We start from the raw sequence: 20,299 nt of genomic DNA, 5'->3' as shown, positions 1-20,299 counted from the left end.
CTCACTCACAGTCTTGCCTAAAAACACAGCCATGAATAAAGAATGGTACCAGAATGTCCTCCAAGAGCAACTTCTCCCAACCGTCCAAGAGCAGTTTGGCGCCCAAAAATGCCTTTTCCAGCATGATGGAGCACCTTGCCATAAAGCAAAGGTGATAACAAAATGGCTCATGGAACAAAACATAGAGATTTTGGGTCCATGGCCTGGAAACTCCCCAGATCTTAAACCCATTGAGAACTTGTGGTCAATCATCAAGAGACGGGTGGACAAACAAAAACCAACAAATTCTGGCAAAATGCAAGCATTGATTATGCAAGAAGGACTGCTATCAGTCAGGATTTGGTCCAAAAGTTGATTGAGAGCATGCCAGGGAGAATTACAGAGGTCTTGAAGAAGAAGGGGCAACACTGCAAATATTGACTTGCTGCATTAACTCATTCTAACTGTCAATATAACCTATTGGTACTCATAATATGATTGCAATTATATTTCTGTATGTGATATAAACATCAGACAAACACTAATAAAAACCAGAGGCCAGCAGATCATGTGAAAATATAATTTTGGTGTCATTCTCAAAACTTTTGGCCATGACTGTACATGAACATACTGTATAAAAAAAATTTTTATGGCCATCTTAAACACCCTTTAAAAAAATGATATGGGTGTTGCATCACAGACCACGGTCACCCTGGTGATATGGTGGTGGAGGATGAGGAGAAGGAGGAGGACAAGAGCAAATAGCCAAAATCAGGAAGCGTATACCCATGTGTGGATGTGAAAAGGTGCATGGGAATATACCTCCCAAGAAAAGACACTGGATTTGAGTTTATGTTACGCTGCTATCATTCGGTGGTGTTGAGAAGTCTGGCCCAATCCAGCCCTTGTTCATTTTTATAAGAGTCAGCCTGACAGCATTTTCAGTTGACAGGCGGATGCGCTTATCAGTTATAATTCCACCAGCGGCACTAAAAACCCGCTCTGATAAAACCCTGTCGGCAGGGCAGGCCCGGACCTCCAAGGCATAGAGAGCCAGTTCATTCCACGTATCCAGCTTGGATACCCAATAATTATAAGGCACAGAGGAATCACGGAGGACGTTGGTACAGTCGGCAAGGTACTCCCTCAGCATCTTCCCAAACTTTGCACTCCTTGTGATAGTACTCCGCGCCTCAGGGCCTGTGCGATGGGAGGGGCTGAGAAAACTCTCCCAGAACTTTGACAGTGTTCCCCTGCCTCTGCTGGATTGAAGTTGTGTCTCTCTCGCCTGTACTCCTTGGTTGTCCAATGAAGTGTGCCCTCTGCCGCCAGCATTTTCAGATGGGAATTTTTTTTAATAGTTCCGCAACAAGGGCCTTCTGATACAGCCCCATTTTTGTAGACCTGTCCGCCTCAGGAATAAGAAATATAAAGTTCTCCTTGTAGCGTGGGTCTAGAAGTGTCACCAACCAGTAATGACTGTCACCCAAAATTTTGAGAATGCGAGGGTCATGGGAAAGGCAGCGTAACATAAACTCAGCCATGCGTGCCAGACTACTAGCAGGCAAGACTTCCATGTCCTCACCAAGAGGATGACTGACCATGCTCTCCTCCTTCTCCTCCCTGTTCTCTGGCCATCCACGCTGAACAGACGGTATGACAGCTGTTCTGGTAGTACCGTCTATAGCGCATGAAACTAGCTCCTGTCCTTCCTTCTCCTCTTCCTCATTGTCACCCAATCCAAATTAGGATGAGATGAGGCTGGGCTGTGTGTAATCACCCTGTATGGTTCCTTGCGCCATCTCATCGTGCTGCGCCTGCAATGCATCCTCTTTGATTGTGAGCAGAGAGCGTTTCAGAAGACAGAGAAGCGGGATGGTGACGCTAATTACGGCGTTATCGCCGCTCACCATCTTGGTGGAGTCCTCAAAGTTATGGAGGATATCCATGTCCACTCCCGAGGTCTTATCTGTGGAGTCTGAACTGAATACCGACGGCCTTGTTGATGCCGGTACTCAACAACTGCCCTCTTCTGCTCACAAATCCTTCCCAACATCTGCAGTGTAGAGTTCCAACGCGTGGGGACATTACACACCAGTCTGTGAGATGGAAGCTGCAAACGCTGCTGAAACACGGCAAGGGCGGCGGAAGCTGTAGGTGACTTTCTAAAATGGGCACACAGGCGGCGTACTTTAACAAGCTGATCCGGCAGTTCCGGGTAGGATTTGCAAAACTGCTGAACCACGAGGCTAAGCACATGGGCCAGGCATGGTATGTGTGTGAGCTCGCCTCAGAGCCACCACCAGGTTCCAACAATTGTCACACACAACCATGCCTGGCTGTAGGTCCGGCGGTGTGAGCCACAGATCTGCCTACTCTTTTAGAACTGTCCACAACTCTTCAGCATTGTGTGGTTTGTCACCTAAGCATATTAGCCTCAGCACAGCCTGTTGCCGCTTGGCCGAGGCAGTGCTGCAGTGCTTCCAGCTTGTGACTGATGTGGTCATTTCGGAGATGGAGGCTGAAGAGGAGGAGGCTGAGGAGAATAAGGTGCAGGAGCTGTAGACCATGGGGGCAACCCTGATTGACCTAGGGCCCGCAATCCTTGGCATCTGGAGGACGTGTTCCGTCCCAAGGTCCAACTGGGTCCTGGCTTCCAATATGTTAACCCAGTGTGCCGTCAGCGAGATGTACCGTCCCTGCCCACAAGCATTTGTCCACTTGTCAGTGGTTAGGTGGACTTTCCCGGTAACTGCGTTGTTGAGGGCACAGCTAATGTTTTGGGACACGTACTTGTGTAATGCGGGGACGGCACACCAGGAGAAATAGTGGCGGCTGGGGACCGAGTACTGAGGGACGGCCACCGCCATCAGGTTGCTTAATGCTTCCATCTCCACGAGCCTAAAAGGCAACATTTCAAGCGCAAGCAGTCGTGAAATGTGAGAATTTAATAGTGTGGCCTGTGGGGCGTTGGCTGCATATTTGCACTTGCGTTCCAAGGACTGGGGTATGGACAACTGAACGCTGCGCTGGGACAAGGACATGGACGTGCTTCCTGATGCTGCTACTTGAGAGTGTGCAACGACAGGTGCAGGGCAGGAGGCATCTTCGCATGCACCATGGACAGGGGATTGGCTTGCATGCACAACAGCGGAAGGAGCAATGGTGCCACCCTCAGACACTGTTCCTGGACCCTGGGGTTCGGCCCACAAAGTCGGGCTGGTCGTTTTGCCACCCCTGCTGATGCTGGCCTGGCAGGTGGTGCAAATGGTCTTTTTGGGGTTATTGGCAGAGTCTTTAAAAAACAACCAGACTCGGGAAGACCTAACAGTTGTACTGGCAACTTCCTTCGTGTTGGTGTTACGGGGAACGGTTGCCTTCCTTCTGTCTGCGGCCACCACACCCCCTGTGTGCTGCTGTCCTCGCTCTGCATGTCCTCCTGCCATGTTGGGTCAGTTACTATTATCATCCACCACCTCGTCTTCCACTTCCGCACCCTGGTCATCCTCCTGACTTTCTAGCAATTGTGTCTCATCATTGTTCACCTCTTGTGACACTTTCACACCGTCGCCTTCATGTGACCCTGGCTGCTCAAATATTTGGGCATCGCTACATGCGATCTCCTCTTGCCCTGCTTCAAGTGGACCGTGCGAGAGGCCCGAATCTATAAATGGAAAAGTGAACAGCTCTTCAGAGTGTCCAAGTGTGGGATCAGTTGTCTCCGGGCACTCGGCATGGTGGGAGGAAGGAGGATCACGGTGAGGAATATGCGGTCCAGACTCACGGCTACTGAGACTTGACCGTGTGGAAGACAGGGTGGTGGTGGCTAAGTGACTGGAAGCATTATGCACTATCCAACCAACAACCTTTTGACACTGCTCTGGGTTCAATAGTGGTGTGCTGCGGTCCCCTAGGAATTGGGACAGGAAGGTCGCGCGAGAAGATGTGGGTGTTTGTTATGGCACAATTTCAGCTTGCCCACAGCCTTGTCCTCAGCCTCTGCATGCACCATCACCATCACGTCCAGTTCCCCGTCCCTTGCCACGTGCCCTGCCCATTTTAAATGGAGGACAGTATCTTCCATGCTCACTACAAATGACTGAGTTTGGAGCGAATTTATATGTGATCCTTGTGATGGAGAAAACACAGTTTTAAATTCTTGGCCTTTTATTAGCTAGTTTGAACAGCAAGCTGGTGTGAATTGCTTCACTGACACACTGAAAGAAATTTTTAATGGAGGCCAGAAATGGCAGTATTTTCTGACAACGTATATGTGATCCGTGTGACGGAGAAAACACAGTTTTGAATAGCCGGTCTGTAGGTAACTAGTTTGAACAGCAAACCGGTGTTAAAAACTTCGCTGACACAGTGAAAAAAAATTAGAATGGAGGCCAGAAATGGCAGTATTTTCTGAAAACGTATATGTGATCCGTGTGACGGAGAAAACATAGTTTTAAATAGCTGGATTTCTAGCGCTGTAATATGGAAAGGACCTGGCTGTATTCTGCAGTGCCAACAAGCAAATGGCACAGAAAAACCGTGTTCTCTGGATTGCTTTTTAAGCAAATAATGAGGATTAAGATCCAAAAGAAAGTATTCCTGGCCCCTGAGACCTGGTGTTATGTTCTGCTACCAAAGCTAAGGAAAGAGAGGAGATCTGTCCCTACTATAGGACTCAGCTGAATCCCTACGATGTAACAGGGAACCTGATCCTGCGATCAGACCTGCTAAAGTCCTAATCTAGTCTGTACGGAGACCTATAGATGTGGGGAGGGAATCCCTACAAGTACTAAGGACTGGGAGGAATATGGGACACCTCCTAACAGAAATAGTAGCAGACAGACGAACAAACAAAATAGATAGAACATAGAGGTCCGTAGACCAAGCAAACTAACAGAGTTAGATACAGAGCACAGGCTAGCTAGAAAGTAGATATACAATGAAGTCCAGCAAAGCCAGAAGGGCGGAGCAGGATTAAATAGGCCAACAAGGTCATGTGACCAGCAAAGGAAAAAAACCTAACAGCAAGGTTCTAACAGTACCCCCCCTTCTAAGAGGATCCTCCGGATCCCCTAGGACCAGGCTTATCAGGAAATCTCCTGTGAAACGCTCTGATAAGTCTGGACGCGGAAACATCATTTGACCTCACCCAAGAGTTATCCTCGGGTCCGAAACCTTTCCAGGCCACAAGATACTGCAAACTACCTCTATACCGTCTAGAGTCAAGGATGCGAGAAATTTCATACTCCCCGTCCTCCACCACCGGAGGAACAGAGGCAGAGGCGTCACCATCCGACACAACAGCTTTTTTTAACAGAGAGACATGAAAGACCGGATTAATTCTCCAGGAGGTAGGAACCTCCAACCTAACAGCAGATTGGTTGACAACCTGAAGCACCTTAAAGGGCCCTACAAACTTGGGACCCAATTTCTTAGAAGGAATCCTCAACCGCAGATTCCTAGAGGACAACCAAACCATGTCACCAACAGCGAACAAAACCTCCTGTCGTTTCCTATCAAAGTAGTCTTTAGATTTTCTGTTGGCCTCCTGAAGATTACCACGCACATCCGTCCAAACTCTTTCCAAATCACCGGAAAAATTCTCCTCCTCAGGCACGGCAGATCCCAACTTGGAGAACGACCCAAACGACGGATGTCTCCCAGAACAACAAAAAAAAGGCGAACAACCAGCAGAAGAAGATGTATGATTGTTCAGAGCAAATTCGGCAAGTGGCAGAAACTCAGACCACCCCTCTTGATTGTCTGCCACAAAACAACGCAAGAACTGCTCAACATCCTGGTTTTTCTTTTCTGTCTGGCCATTAGATTCAGGATGATATCCGGACGAAAACGACAAATGAATTCCCAACCTGTCACAAAAGGCACGCCAAAAACGAGCCACGAACTGAGGACCCCTATCAGAAACAATGTCAGTAGGAACGCCATGAAGTCTGACAATTTCCTTGACAAAGGCCTTAGCGAGAGTTTTAGCGCAGGGCAGTTTGACGAAGGGAACCAAGTGACACATCTTGCTAAAACGGTCCACGACCACCCAGATGACAGTAAAACCCTCAGAGGGGGGAAGGTCAGTTATAAAGTCCATAGCCAAATGTGTCCAAGGAGCACTGGGGACCTCCAAAGAACAAAGCAACCCCGCAGCAGGAGTATGTGAGGACTTAGATCTAGCACATATAGTACATTGGCGCACCCACTTAATGACTTCCTTCTGCCATCCAGGCCACCAAAAACTGCGACCCACCAGTCTCTTGGTCTCAGAGATTCCGGGATGACCTGCCAACCGAGATTCGTGACACTCAACAAACAAATCTCTCCTAAAGGTCCCAGGCACAAACAACCTCCCATGAGGAGTGTTAGATGGGGCATTCTCCTGAGCTTTAAGAATCTCATCTTCCAAAACGGAGTCTAAAGCAGCTAAAAATATACCCTTGGAATTTAAACAGGCAATACGGGCGTGACTGACCATTTTTTTTTCTTTCTTCATACGAAGCTCACAGCCTTTAATCAAATGACCAGATTTTCCGCAATAGAAACACAAGCCTTCCGAAAAACGACGGTCTTTTTCTTGAGAGCGAGGTGCCACCGATCCAATCTCCATCGGTTCACCACTGTTAGTACACACATTATCATAACCAGAAACTGACATAGCAGAGGATTTGCTCTCATTAACCCTAGCACGCAGTCTTCTATCCACCCGTATAGCTAATTGCATAGCCTGTTGCAAATCCTCAGGTGTAGGATAAGCAATTAGCAGGTCTTTAACCCTTTCACTGAGCCCAGCAAGAAATAGACTTTTCAGAGCAGAATCGTTCCACCCTGTTTGAGTGGACCAACGACGAAAATGAGTACAATATTTTTCCACATTACCTGATCCTTGTTTTAAACGTCTCAACTCAGTCTCAGCTGATGCCACACGGTCAGGATCATCATATAATAGTCCTAAAGCAGAAAAAAAACTATCCACTGATCTGAAGCATGTATCACTAGGTTGCAAAGAAAAGGCCCACTCCTGAGGCTCTTTGCGCAAAAGTGACATTATGAACCCTACGCGCTGGGATTCATCCCCAGAGGACTTGGGTCTCAAACGAAAATACAATAAGCAAGCATTTTTAAATGAAAAAAATTCTCGATGTTCACCAAAAAATAAATCCGGCAAACATACCTTAGGCTCCAAGAAATATGCTCCAGGACAGTTACTCACGTGCTGATGGAGCTCGGCCACTTCCAGAGAGAGTCCCTGCAGGTGTTTAGCCAAATCCTGAACCGACACCATGATGGAACAAAAAAAATCTTTCCTTAGAGAATTTGCAGGCTGGACTTACTGTTATGTTCTGCTACCAAAGCTAAGGAAAGAGAGGAGATCTGTCCCTACTATAGGACTCAGCTGAATCCCTACGATGTAACAGGGAACCTGATCCTGCGATCAGACCTGCTAAAGTCCTAATCTAGTCTGTACGGAGACCTATAGATGTGGGGAGGGAATCCCTACAAGTACTAAGGACTGGGAGGAATATGGGACACCTCCTAACAGAAATAGTAGCAGACAGACGAACAAACAAAATAGATAGAACATAGAGGTCCGTAGACCAAGCAAACTAACAGAGTTAGATACAGAGCACAGGCTAGCTAGAAAGTAGATATACAATGAAGTCCAGCAAAGCCAGAAGGGCGGAGCAGGATTAAATAGGCCAACAAGGTCATGTGACCAGCAAAGGAAAAAAACCTAACAGCAAGGTTCTAACACCTGGGCCTTTGTCTAGAAATATCTAACAGCAGCAGAAGGCAGAATTGGAATGGAGCCTCTTGTGCTATATCACTGCAGTCTGCTATATACCCTGCCTGCCTATATACCCTGCCTGCCTGATATCTCTGCAGATGGATTAGTCCTCAGATAGACTGTTAGTTAAGATGGATAGGTGTAATGTACGGTTTTTCTCCCTACACTACCTAATACACAAGCAAATCTCTCCCTAACGCAGCAGCACCTCTCCCTACACTGTCTGATCCGGAGTGACTGTGACAAGCACAGCGGCTCCAGGTCTGATATAGACCTCATGATGCTGTGCAGCCAGCCAATCACTGTAATGCCACAACCACCATGGCTGCGGCATTACAGTGAGTGGCAGGCAATCCCTGCATGTTGATTGACGCTCTAAAGAGCGGGAAACATGCAGGGAGGGGACCCGAGCATCCGCTCGAGCATCCGCTCGAGCATCTCGCAAGTACTCTGGGAGCTCCGAGCATCTTGAGTACTGAGTATGCTCGCTCATCACTAATTGTGATATGTAAAAAAAAAAAATACAGAATTTTTTTTTTACCCAAAAACATGATTTTTGCATTAGATAATTTTCTGATAATCCGTAATCAGTTACCGTATATACTCGAGTATAATCCGACCCGAGTATAAGCCGAGGTACCTAATTTTACCACAAAAAACTGGGAAAACTTATTGACTCGAGTATAAGCCTAGGGTGGGAAATGCAGCAGCTACTGGTAGTAAGTATTGCCCACTCATCCCCAATTCTGGTATGCATGGCCCCCTCATCCCCAATCCTGTTATGCAAAGCTCCCTCAGCCCCAATCCTGGTATGCATGGTCCCCGCATCCTCAATCCTATTATGCATGGCCCCCTCATCCCCAATCATGGTATGTATGGCACCCCTCATCCCCAGTCCTGGTATGTATGGCCACCTTATCCCCAATCCTGGTATGCATGGCCCCTCATCCCCAATCCTGTTATGTATGGCCACCTCATCCCCAATCCTGGTATGCATGGCCCACCTCATCCCCAATTCTGGTATGCATGGCCTCCTCATCCCCAATCCTTGTATGTATGGCCCCTCATCCCCAATCCTGGTATGCATGGCCTCCTCATCCCCCAATCCTGGTATGCATGGCCACCTCATCCCCCAATCCTGGTATGTATAGCCCAATCACTGCACACATAAAAAATAAACACTTATACTCACCTTCCTTCCTCACCTCTGCTCCAACGCTGCATCCTGTCTGCCAGCTGCTCATGTCAGCATCTGAGCAGCGCATGGCATCACTGCCATGCGCTCTCAGATGCCGATGTGAGCTGCCGTCATATTCACTCCTCTCCACGCCGGGACTATGTGCGTGGAGAGGAGCGACTATGCATCTCTTTAGTAGCAGGCACTGTCAGCAGGAGCTGCGGCTCAGCGCTGTTCTGTGCCCGCTACGAAAGAGAATGATTATTCAGTGTTCTCCACGCCCATGGGAGTGGAGAAGAGGGAATATTAATTTCCCTTTAGCAGCGGCACACGTGGTAGCTGCAGCAGTGGCTACTGCATGTGCCCCGCTCCTCTGCCGCAACCTCCCCACCCCCACTATCCACCAATGGAATTTCTATATACTCGAGTATATACCCGAGCATAAGCCGTGGGGGGCTTTTTCAGCACAAAAAATGGGCTTAAAATCTCGGCTTATACTCGGGTATGTACAGTAATAAGTTTCCCTTTAAGTTGATAGAAATGTCCGTCAGATCCTTACCGACAATTTTTGAAACCACAGATCATTTATTGAAAAATGTTTTTGTTGAAAATGGTTTTAAAAGTACCTCCAATGACAATTCTGGCAAAGTTGCTTAGACATCCGTACCATGCTTGAGCTTTGCAGACCAGCATCATCACCGTAGCCATCCTTTATAAGTAACAGGTAATTTAGCAAGATCCTGCCTACCATATGAAGCGACAACATCTTTAAATAAATCTGAATTATACATACTTAACAATTGTATAACATAATGTTGTGTTGTGGCATGTGTAGATTTTTTTTCACAGTATGGTCCCCTTGATAATTTTTGGACTGTACTAATAAGAGGCAAGATGCCTAAAACTTCTCCATTGACTGCATCTTCATTTTCTTATCTACTCGCTATATATAAAAAAAAAATTGTTATCCTCTTCCAGCCTTTCAAATTGATATCTTTCTCCCATTTCACCGAATGCCAGGTCCCATTTATTGTTTGCCAGAAATAGATCTGTCTGTACTCTTGCACTAGAACGGTCCGGAATTGCAATGAGCTGCATTACCAGGCCAGCCATTACAAAAATAACTTGGTAAGCCTGGTCAAAAATAAGGGTGATGCTGCGCTTGGTGGAGTACCATGGCCCTTTTAATCAGCTGATTGGTCGTGGTGCCTGGAGTTGGACATACACTAATCTTATATTGAAGGTCTATCCTAAGGATAGGCAAATAATAGGAAAATAATATTCTTACCCCTATATTTGGTAAAAAAAAATTACAATGTGAACATACAAAATTGTATGGGTATACAGGTTATTTTTTCACGCAGTTGTTTGTTGTTGTTTTTATTGTAGATTAGATTCCGGGGGCTCAAGTCTCATATCAACAGACAGTGACCGTGCATCTACCCGTGCGCGTGCCTATTCACGACGGGACAATCGCTTGCCATCCAGTGGGAATAAGACAGATGAGGAGCCACACAAAGATTTCAAAAAGGTTGCTTATCCTTAGGTTGGGTATTCTACTTAAGAAAGAAACCTACATTTAGGCCCTATAACTTCTTAAGGCAATGAACTGTAATTCTTCAATAGTGTAATTTAAAGTGGTGATATCTTTTCGCGTTCTAATAAGCAATATGATGTATTGCTCTACTGATCCGATCATGTACTGTAATATCCATGGAAAAACTGAATTAATTTAGAAGAAATTGTGGTAATGGTTATTAAGAAAGTGTTATGTTTTAGGCCTGTCTTATGTCTAATTTTACAGGCTGATATGAAGTCCATATTTATCCATGTACTACCTGCCTAAACAGAACCTTTCACTAGTTTGAGCAAATTAAACTGGCCACATCACGGAATAGTGGCTGAAGAGCTGAGTAACATGTAGCTTTTAATTTTTAATTTCTCCCCTCTGTTGTGGAGATATTTGCTTGTAAAGTTTAGGTTATTTACGTTCTAGTTTAACTGGGTGTTACCGGAGATTTGCCTCAGGAGCGTGTACTTCTTCCCCTGCATGGGGTTGACCAATGATAAACAGGCAACAACTTACAAGGGATAAAAGAACATGCCCTCCTCTCCTCACTGATCTCTGCAGCTACTGTGTAAAGAAGCACCAGTCATGCATCATTGCAAACACTTCCAGATCTCATCTCACAGTGCAACTCTGATCCCCCCCAAACTGACTGCTGTAAGGTGAGATCTCAAAGGGTTTGTAATGATACATAACTCTGCAGATACTGTGTAGAGATACAGAAGTGCATTACAAACACTTATTTTACAGTGCAGCTCTGACCCTTTCCCATACTGACTGTCATGAGATAATATCTGAACGTATTTGTAATGATACATAACTCAGCTCTGCTGTAAATCTATAAAAAGTGGCTGCAGAGATCAGTGAGCAGAGGAGGGTTTGTTCTTATTTTCCCTGCATGGTGCTGCCAGCTTATGATTAGTCAACCTCATACAGGGGAAAACGCACACACCCCCAGACACAAATCTCTAACACCCAGTTTGGCTCATCATAAATTATTACCTAAACTTTACAAGCTAATATCTCTGCAACAGAGATGAGAAATTAAAAAAATAAAAATGTTTTATTTAGCTCTGCATCCACTATTTCATGATGTGGCCAGTAATAGTGAAAAGTCCTCTTTAAGCTCTATTCACACCATATTTGTAGAGCACTTGGTGTGTATGCCAGGAAAATATCCCACTTTATATATCAATGTGCCCATATAGACTTTAATGGGCAAAGGTATGCCAAAAGGAAATCAGCATTCTGTAGATCCAACTGCATTGAAAAGCACAGTTTACTACACACTTCAATACGGCGGTACGCTAAAATAAACATTCTGTGCCATACTCTACATACATAAAAGTGGTCCGACTTTAGAAATGTAGTTTGTACATACAATACAGTGCAAAAGTTTTAGGCAGGTGTGGAAAAAATGCTGAAACTTAAGAATGTTTTAAATAATAGAAGTATTAATAGTTTATTTTTGTCAAAATGCAAAGTGAATGAACAAAAGAGAAATCTAAATCAAATCAATATTTGGTGTGACCGGCCTTTGCCTTCAAAACAGCATCAATTCATCTAGATCCACGTGCACAAAGTTTTTGAAGGAACTTGAAAGGCAGGTAAATCACGATTAAAATAAACTAGTGACACTTTTATTTTTTTAAAACATTCTTGTTTTATTGCATTTTTTCCACACCTGCCTAAAACTTTTTCACAGAACTGTCCATTTTATAAATCACAGTTAGGAGGAGGATACAATTGTTGACCGTTGTATGATGCATATTTACAGTAAATATTAAAATGTTATATATTTTTTCTTTCTACTCTTCTCTGCAAGCTGTATGAAAGTGCCTATAATGAAAATGAGAAGCTTAAAAGCAACCTACGCGAGGCCCAGCAAGAGCTTGCAGATATTAAAGCCAAGCTGGAAAGGGTTGTGAAGGTAACTACATACAGATGTGAGGTACGTACAGTTAGGTCCAGAAATATTTGGACAGTGACCCAATCTTCGTGATTTGGGCTCTGCATGCCACTACTTTTTATTTAAAATGAAACCACAGAGACACAATTGAAGTGTAGACTTTCAGGTTTAATTAAAGGGGTTAAACAAAAATATCCTGTGAAACGTTTAGGAATTGCAACCATTATTCTACAAAGCCTCCTCATTTCAGGCACTCAAAAGTGATTGGAGAAATTAACTTCATCATAAATAAAATGTTCATTTTTAATAGTTTGTATAGAATCTTTTGCAGCCAATGACTGCCTGAAGTCTGGAAGCCATGGACATCACCATGGGGTTGAAATCTGGTGATTGACTTGGCCATTGCTGAATATTCCACTTTTTTGCCTTTAAGCCCATATTGATTATATAACTGTATCTTGAATATGTTTTGGTAAACGGCTAAAATGCCAAAACTTGTGTCTGTCATTGTCCAAATATTTCTGGACCTAGCTGTACATAATGATTGCTTGTTGCTTTTCATAAAAACATACACATTTTTATGAGAATTATAAATGACGAGGTTGATTTTAAGATCTTGTAAATTTTCAAGTACACGTGTAAAAATTAGTTGCATGTTCTGTAAAGCTGTCCTTTTTAATTAAAACATAAGATCTGCTATTATTCCAAAGGTATCATTTTTGAGATGCTGTCATTTCACTTCCAACTATATTAGACCTTGGTTTTTATTTACTTTGATGTCTACATGAAAGCATTAGATGCCTTCTGTGGTTAAAAGTGGTAATACAGCTATATCCCAGAACTATCACACACTACATTAGCATCCAAATATAGCTGTAAGGATACAATCCAGTGTAATAGAGCCTCTGTAGGAACCGAGAAACCCTGTGGTCCTATAATCACTGTCCTCATACTTAGCATTCACCGTCTTGTACACTACACAATATCAGAGAACACGTCTGGCATTGCCATCTTTGCTGAATAGTTGACTATTGGGGGCAACTCATGTTCTGGAAGCTTTATATTTCAATTATTTGTGACCACTAGTTTAAAGGGAATCTGTTACCCCAAAAACACTAACTAAACTTATTATATAGGCTTGTAGGGAACTTAGCCTCAGTAAAAAAAAATCATATGTGTAGTATAGCTTTTAGTGATTTTGTGACAGATTTATTTCAGATTCAAACATGGGGCTTCAGTTTACCCTTGGAATGGCCAAGGGCTCAGTGAACTAGATTGTGCACTATTTGAATGAGCCCTGCCATATCTTGATTGACAGAAGAAACCTAGGGAGCAGAAAAAAGCACAATAGGGTCTTATCTAGGTTGACTATTAAATATTATAAAAGGTTATGCTAGCCTGGTGGGGTTGTGTTCACACAACAATGTTACGGCATAGAACCCCAGCAGCTGCAGGTCCACAGGTCCTAGGACCAAAGAAAAAACAAAGAAAAGGAGAGTTCTGGATGTTCTGTGCTGCTGGTAGTTGAAATGGTAAATCCAGGTCCACACAAAGAGGTTTTACGGTTTTTTATTATGTCAACGCGTTTCAAAGTATACCCACTTCTTCATCAGGACAAAGAAGCATCCATTGTTTTGTGTCCTGATGAAGAAGTGGGTATACTTTGAAACGCGTTGACATAATAAAAAATCGTAAAACCTCTTTGTGTGGACCTGGATTTACCATTTCAACTACCAGCAGCACAGAACATCCACAACTCTCCTTTCCTATGTTATATCTTGATTGAAGCAATCAATGACTCTACATGGACACTGCAGCCCCGATCCCATAGTGAAATTACTGGTTTTCAACTTTGGTTCCTGTTTGTGGCTTCCGTTTGGTACCGTACTGCAGAGAGGAGCCAGCAATGAGAGCCGGAAATGACACTGTGTGAGTGCTGCTGCAGTGTCAGTGCAGAGCCCCTGATTGAGTTCCAGCAGCCCTCGATTGAGCACTGTCAATCAAGATATGACAGTACTCAGTATGCCAATTGAGGGGGCGCAACGGTGCCACTCCAAGGATGCACCGAACACTTTATTTGCATACAAAATAAATAGTTTTCTTTCTGCCAATTAAACCACTAAAAGCTATATAAAAGGTATGATTCCAGAGGGGCTAAGTCTCTACATACCTGTTTAAGTGGGTTAGTTAGCGTTTTGAAAGCGTCAGACTCCCTTTTAGACCCTTGTTGATACTGTAGAGCAGGTGATCTGATATTATTATTATAATAATAATAATAATAATAATGATACCATACATTCTGCTGTGTAAATGTTCCAATACAATAATAATAAAAATACTGCCATATATTCTACATATCAGTTGAAAAACTTGCAACATGTTATGAACCACTTAGCTCCCCACAGATCCAGTCTACGTTTTTTTTTTCTGGTGAATTCCATATGAATCTCTGGAAAAAAAACACTTGTGTTTAATCAGAGGCACATAAAAGTAGAGTATGGGCTTGTAGAAGGCTATGAGCGCAGCAGAATGGATCCAGATAACACATAATACGGCAGAGTGCATGAGAGCTAATTCTTCTGTTTCGTGATACTCCAGCAAACACAAGAATATGTTTGGGAAATCTTGAAATTTGACATGACAGCAATGGCACATGTGAATCATGACGACCAACTGTCTGGCTCACCATTAGGGCCCTCAGTTATTGCCGGATGTACTAGTTATATCACCCACTGACAATATTATAACATATCCTAACCCTATAACAGTGACAATGTGATTGGTATAATACCAATACATAACATAGAAATATATGTTTACAATATTATGATAGAATTTTCCAAGTTTAATTTTTTTTTTTGTTAATAAATAAATGGGGATAGCGACCACCACTCCAAATTGAATCCAGCTGTCCATACAGAAGTATATATTCTGGAATACTCAGAACATTCAAGTGGATTAGTGGACTACCTCTAGAAAATTTCTCCATATAGAAAAAGGTATAAAGAAATATCATTTACAAAATAATTTATTCAATATTCCTTTTATCCTAGAAACAGGATCAGTCTTCAAGTCAGGTTGGGCTGTTGGAGGTTGAAAAAAGAGTAAGTGGCTATTACTTTTCTCGGCACACAACATTTATAGGTTGAATGCAAACCTGTTAACAACTAAGACTATTTCTTCTTGTAGGAGAAAAGAGTTTTGGAGCGCAAGATGTCTGAAATGGAAGATGACCTAAGGGTAAAAACCTGTGTGATGATATATACATCATATTATAACAACTAAGGACCCTGTATAACAGGACTGTGAACCAGGGATGTGACTGACATTGGCCTGCTTCCAATTCGCTTCTAGATTAAAGATGCCTGAAAATATGATGCTAAAAGTTGAATATGACTAAAGTTGGCTGAAATAATTATGTACAAAAACCTAGGAAAAAAAACCTTTGAGTTCTTGGTGTTACACACACAGCTGAGCTGTTTGAATTGAGGCACTTGTAGTCCTTGTGGAAGTATGCTATGAATGCACTAGAACTCCGAGTGCTACCACTCCTACATCATATATTCTCCTACATCAAAGCCATTGTGGTATATTTATCAAGCTAAATGCTCCAGAATTCTCTTTTAGTCACTTTGGGGAGGATGGGGGGGGTGAGTGAGTTGCACCTTATCTGATAAAGGGGCATGGTCTCACTGAGAAGAGAGCATGTGGCCTAACAAGACTGAGTTTCCTAAAACTTTTTTTAACTCATAACATGAGAGTAAGATTAATAATATAACTTTCTTTACAAAATCTTCAGTTTTACTCAAATTAGTTGATGCAATAATGAATAAACCCTACATCAAAAACTACTACATCTAGTATTTTTTATGACCTCCATGATTTTTATGGACAGCACCAAATTTTCAAGGCATGGAATGAACAAGTTGTCATATTGCAACATCTGTATTGTTCCATTCAACAATAACGACCTCTTTTAGAACCTGGATGCTGGATGGAGAGTGATGCTCAACTTGTCTCTTGAGAATTCCCCATAGGTGTTTGATTAGGTTCAGATTAAGAGACACACTTGGCCACTGAATCACTTTCACCCTGTTCTTCTTCAGAAATGAAACAGCTGTGTGTTTGGATCATTGTCATCTTGGAAAAGTGCATGTCTACCAAGGGCACGGAGTGATGGTAGTATCTTCTCTTTCAATATAGAGCAGCACATCTGTGAATTCAAGATGCCATCAATGAAATGTAGCTCCCTGACACCCGTAGCTCCCCTGCAGCCCCACATAAGGACACTGCCACCACCATTTTTCACTGTAGGCGCCATGCATTTTTCTTTATATTATGGGTTAAAAAAATGTTCTATGAAACTCAGTTTTGTCAAAATTGTAGAAATTGTTCAGTGAGAGATTGATTAAAATCTTACTTTTCAACGGGGAATACTCATTTATGCTGAGCACTGTATGTCCCATAGTTTGTCTTTTGATAGAGCATGACATGAGAAAAAAATATATACTGTATGTCTTTTAACTCTGTTTTACACATAGGGGCTGATTTATACCCAAAAATTATAGCCAAGTGAGCCAAAAATTTGGCTTAATTTCTGCCAAACAAAACTGTCCTTCATGTCTTGCAGCACATTTATTCTATGTTTTAAACATGATTTTTGGAAAGTGGGTGTAGAAAGGGCATTACCTAGGTTGCGATCCGATGAGTCGAAAATACGCCATATTTATAAATCAGCATGAAAGGCTTGGCACATTTAAAGACTGTCTAGTCTAAAAGTTAAGACAGCTTTAGTAAATCAGCCCCATTGTGTTTTCCTACTATTGTTTTCTGCCAAGGAAACTAGATCTGCTTTCTTTAGCTTTCCAACCACAAAAATATAATTTTTGAATCTCGCATGTCCTTTACAGGCACTCACGGACCTTAAATCTGACAACCAGCGTCTGAAGGATGAAAATGGAGCTTTAATCAGAGTAATAAGCAAACTTTCCAAGTAACTCTATGCACTGGAGTGACGCAGTTGTAACCATTCCTTAAGACTTTTGCACAGCTTTAAACACTGCAATGACCAAGATGCCAGTCCACAAATAATACAAGATGTTTTTATGCCTATGTTTTTGTGTATATTTTGAGAAGAGTATGATATGTGGGACCTATGAATAGAATGTTATTGACAGCCTTTCACGATGGTCATAGAAGACCAGCAAGCAAAAGAAAAGAAACTGTTTTTATTCATTATTTTTGTTGGCAGAATACAGCTTAGATGCTCACCTTTTTTTTCTGGTACAACCAGTGCATAGTTTGATAGCCTTAAAGGGAACCTGTCACTTCAAGAAACGCTACTAATTTGCAGGTAAATAGTGTTTAAATTCTGTTTTGCTGGCTTATCGGAAGCACGGCTACAGGTAGAAAATGAAGTTATATTTTCCCTGCAGCCGCTCGTGTCCAATCAAAGGGGTTGTGCAGGGAGCTGTAGAAGGCTGTCAATCAAAGTTCCGGGAAGTGATTAAAGAGCACTCACATAATCTGTAACAGCTCCCTGCACCGCCCATTTGATTTGAAGCGAGCGGCTGCAGGAAGAATATAATTTCATTTTCTCCCTGTAGCTGGCTAAACAGGATATAAATGCTATTTACCTTCAGATTACCACTGTATCTGCAAGTCAATAGTGATTCTGGACATTACAGGTTCCCTTTATATATTGTGGTGTCTTGTAGTCTAGGCGCACATACCAGTTCTCTGTTACTGTCTGGCAAATACGCTCGTGAGATATACTCCCTGACAGTGGCGACAGTCTTGATGGAGGCTGTGCCATCCTCTGTCCACCATAGGGCGCTATTGTAAAAGTACATATATTGTCTGGTACACTTTTTTGTTGCGCCTACCCATATAGGAAAGTGCCTTCCTCTACAGTAAAATAACTGTATGCCTATTCATTGCAGCCCAAAGGAGACAAAAATGACAATCTTTTTGGCATCCAGGTGGTGAATGGGGGCCTATAGATCACACTGGGAGCTTTTTCTCACTTGTATGTTTTTGCTAAGTGCGAAGACTAAACACATTTTGCAGTTGAAACTACACAGTCACGATTGAATTTCCTGTTATTTATCACTGCGTTGTTTTCTATGCACGGACAGATTTAGTGGTTACAAAGTTACCTAATGTTTTATGAAGACTATCTAGAAATGTAAACTGCAAAACTGTATATAAAGGTAGACATTGTTTTAAACTGTTTATTTAATGTTTCATTCCTATATATCTCTTAAATAATCTACACTTTGAAATCTTTAATTGTCACAGCACATCTGGTATAACCACAAATGTCTTGTCTGTGTCTACATTTTTTTTAAAAAGTGGAATTGCAGACTGATAAATTTCAATATCAAGATGCTGAAGACAGTCAGCAGTCAACCAAAATAAACACACTTTAAACCTGTTGGGTTTTATTTATGGCAGTAGAAGCGGAGAAGTGACTTGTGCTAACATTATTACTAAGATTGGCCTGTTATGACCTGTCAAATTGGCAAAAAATCCAATTTACACCATAGCAGGCCTAGATATGTGCCAGAAATGTGCACTTTTTCACTGCTTTCACTTAAAGGGAATCTGTCAACAGGATTTGACACCCCAACCTATTTATACACCCATGTAGCTCTTTCAAAGACAAGTCCAACTAGACCTTTACATAACCAGTCCGTTCCTTCGTTACTGAGAAATCAGTGTTTGAATTAATATGCAGATGAGGCTGAAGAACTACTTGTAGATCCGAAGCTTCAGTCACTTCACTTCTATCCGCGCCCAGCGCCACCTGCTCTATGCTGTGTGACTTCAGGCAAAGGAGCAATCGGTCAAGCAACATGTGAACATGCCATACCTTAATATAATGTATACAATATGGCATGTGCATACTTTGAGGATTTGCTGCAGATTTTTTTACACCCAAGCCCAGAGTGTTGGCAGAAAACCGCTGTGCAAAATACATGCATTTGTGATGCATTTTTTATCCATTTTACTTGTGTTTTTTTCACATTAATTTGATTGATTTGCTGCAGATTTGGAAAAAAAATTACTTTGATGTTCAAATCTGCAAAATTAAAATTAGCGGCATGTGCATGAGATTTCAGAAATCTAAGTAAAGTGTAAAGTGAACAGTTTTTACACTTGAAAAATGCACAGAAAAAACTACTGCAAAAACTCAGCATGTGAACAAGCCTTAAGTTTTATGTATCGCACCTGCAAAATTGAAACAAAAATGTTTAGAAGATAAAAAAAATTCAAAACAGCATAATTTCCTAATTTTTGTCTTTTATTAGTGAACAAAAGCCTATACATATTTAGGATCATTTCATCTGTAATGACCTCAACTATAAGGCTATGTGCCCATGATTCAGAAATGCTCCGGATTTTTCCTGAGTGTCTTCATCTCCCTGGCAGAAAAAACACATTCGGATTGTATATGCGTTTTTCCTGCCAGGGACATGCGGATGTGAAGCGTTCTTCACTTGCATTTCCGCATGCGGGTTGACAAGCGCTTTCCAGGCGATTTTAGCATCACTTGGAAAGTGCTTGACAACTTGGTCACACTATATAAATCCATGCAAACGGCATGGATTTATACACTGTATGCAGAATTATTAGGCAAATGAGTATTTTGATCACATGATACTTTTTATACATGCTGTCCTACTCCAAGCTGCATAGGCTTGAGATCCAACTACCAATTAAGTAAATCTGGTGATGTGCATCTCTGTAATGAGGAGGGGTGTTGACTAATGACCTCAACATCCTATATAAGGTGTGCTTAATTATTAGGCAACTTCCTTTCCTTTGGCAAAATGGGTCAGAAGAGAGATTTGCCGGGCTCTGAAAAGT

At 42.4% G+C, this 20,299-nt stretch overlaps 1 protein-coding gene across 5 annotated transcripts in view; it reads left to right on the top strand.

The window, feature by feature from the left end:
- Positions 1–18,861, top strand: part of PPP1R12B (protein phosphatase 1 regulatory subunit 12B) — a 59,839-nt gene extending 40,978 nt beyond the window's left edge. For 3 of the 5 annotated variants that reach the window (XM_073666851.1, XM_073666852.1, XM_073666849.1), the window contains 5 exons: positions 10,341–10,482; positions 12,344–12,469; positions 15,481–15,531; positions 15,617–15,667; positions 17,338–18,861. In XM_073666851.1, the coding sequence (XP_073522952.1) occupies positions 10,341–10,482; positions 12,344–12,469; positions 15,481–15,531; positions 15,617–15,667; positions 17,338–17,424 (457 nt within the window). In that variant the 3' untranslated portion in view covers positions 17,425–18,861. The remainder of the gene's footprint in view (positions 1–10,340; positions 10,483–12,343; positions 12,470–15,480; positions 15,532–15,616; positions 15,668–17,337) is intronic. The other 2 variants (XM_073666850.1, XM_073666853.1) reach the window with 1 other exon arrangement.
- The last annotated feature ends 1,438 nt before the right edge of the window (positions 18,862–20,299 follow it).

The sequence above is a fragment of the Phyllobates terribilis genome, unplaced genomic scaffold (assembly GCF_046119375.1).
Source record: "Phyllobates terribilis strain yellow unplaced genomic scaffold, ASM4611937v1 Scaffold_2__4_contigs__length_985480577, whole genome shotgun sequence".
Taxonomy (NCBI): Eukaryota; Metazoa; Chordata; class Amphibia; order Anura; family Dendrobatidae; genus Phyllobates; species Phyllobates terribilis.
The sequence above is the reverse complement of the archived record's forward strand: the minus strand, read 5'-3'. Positions and strand labels throughout refer to the sequence as shown.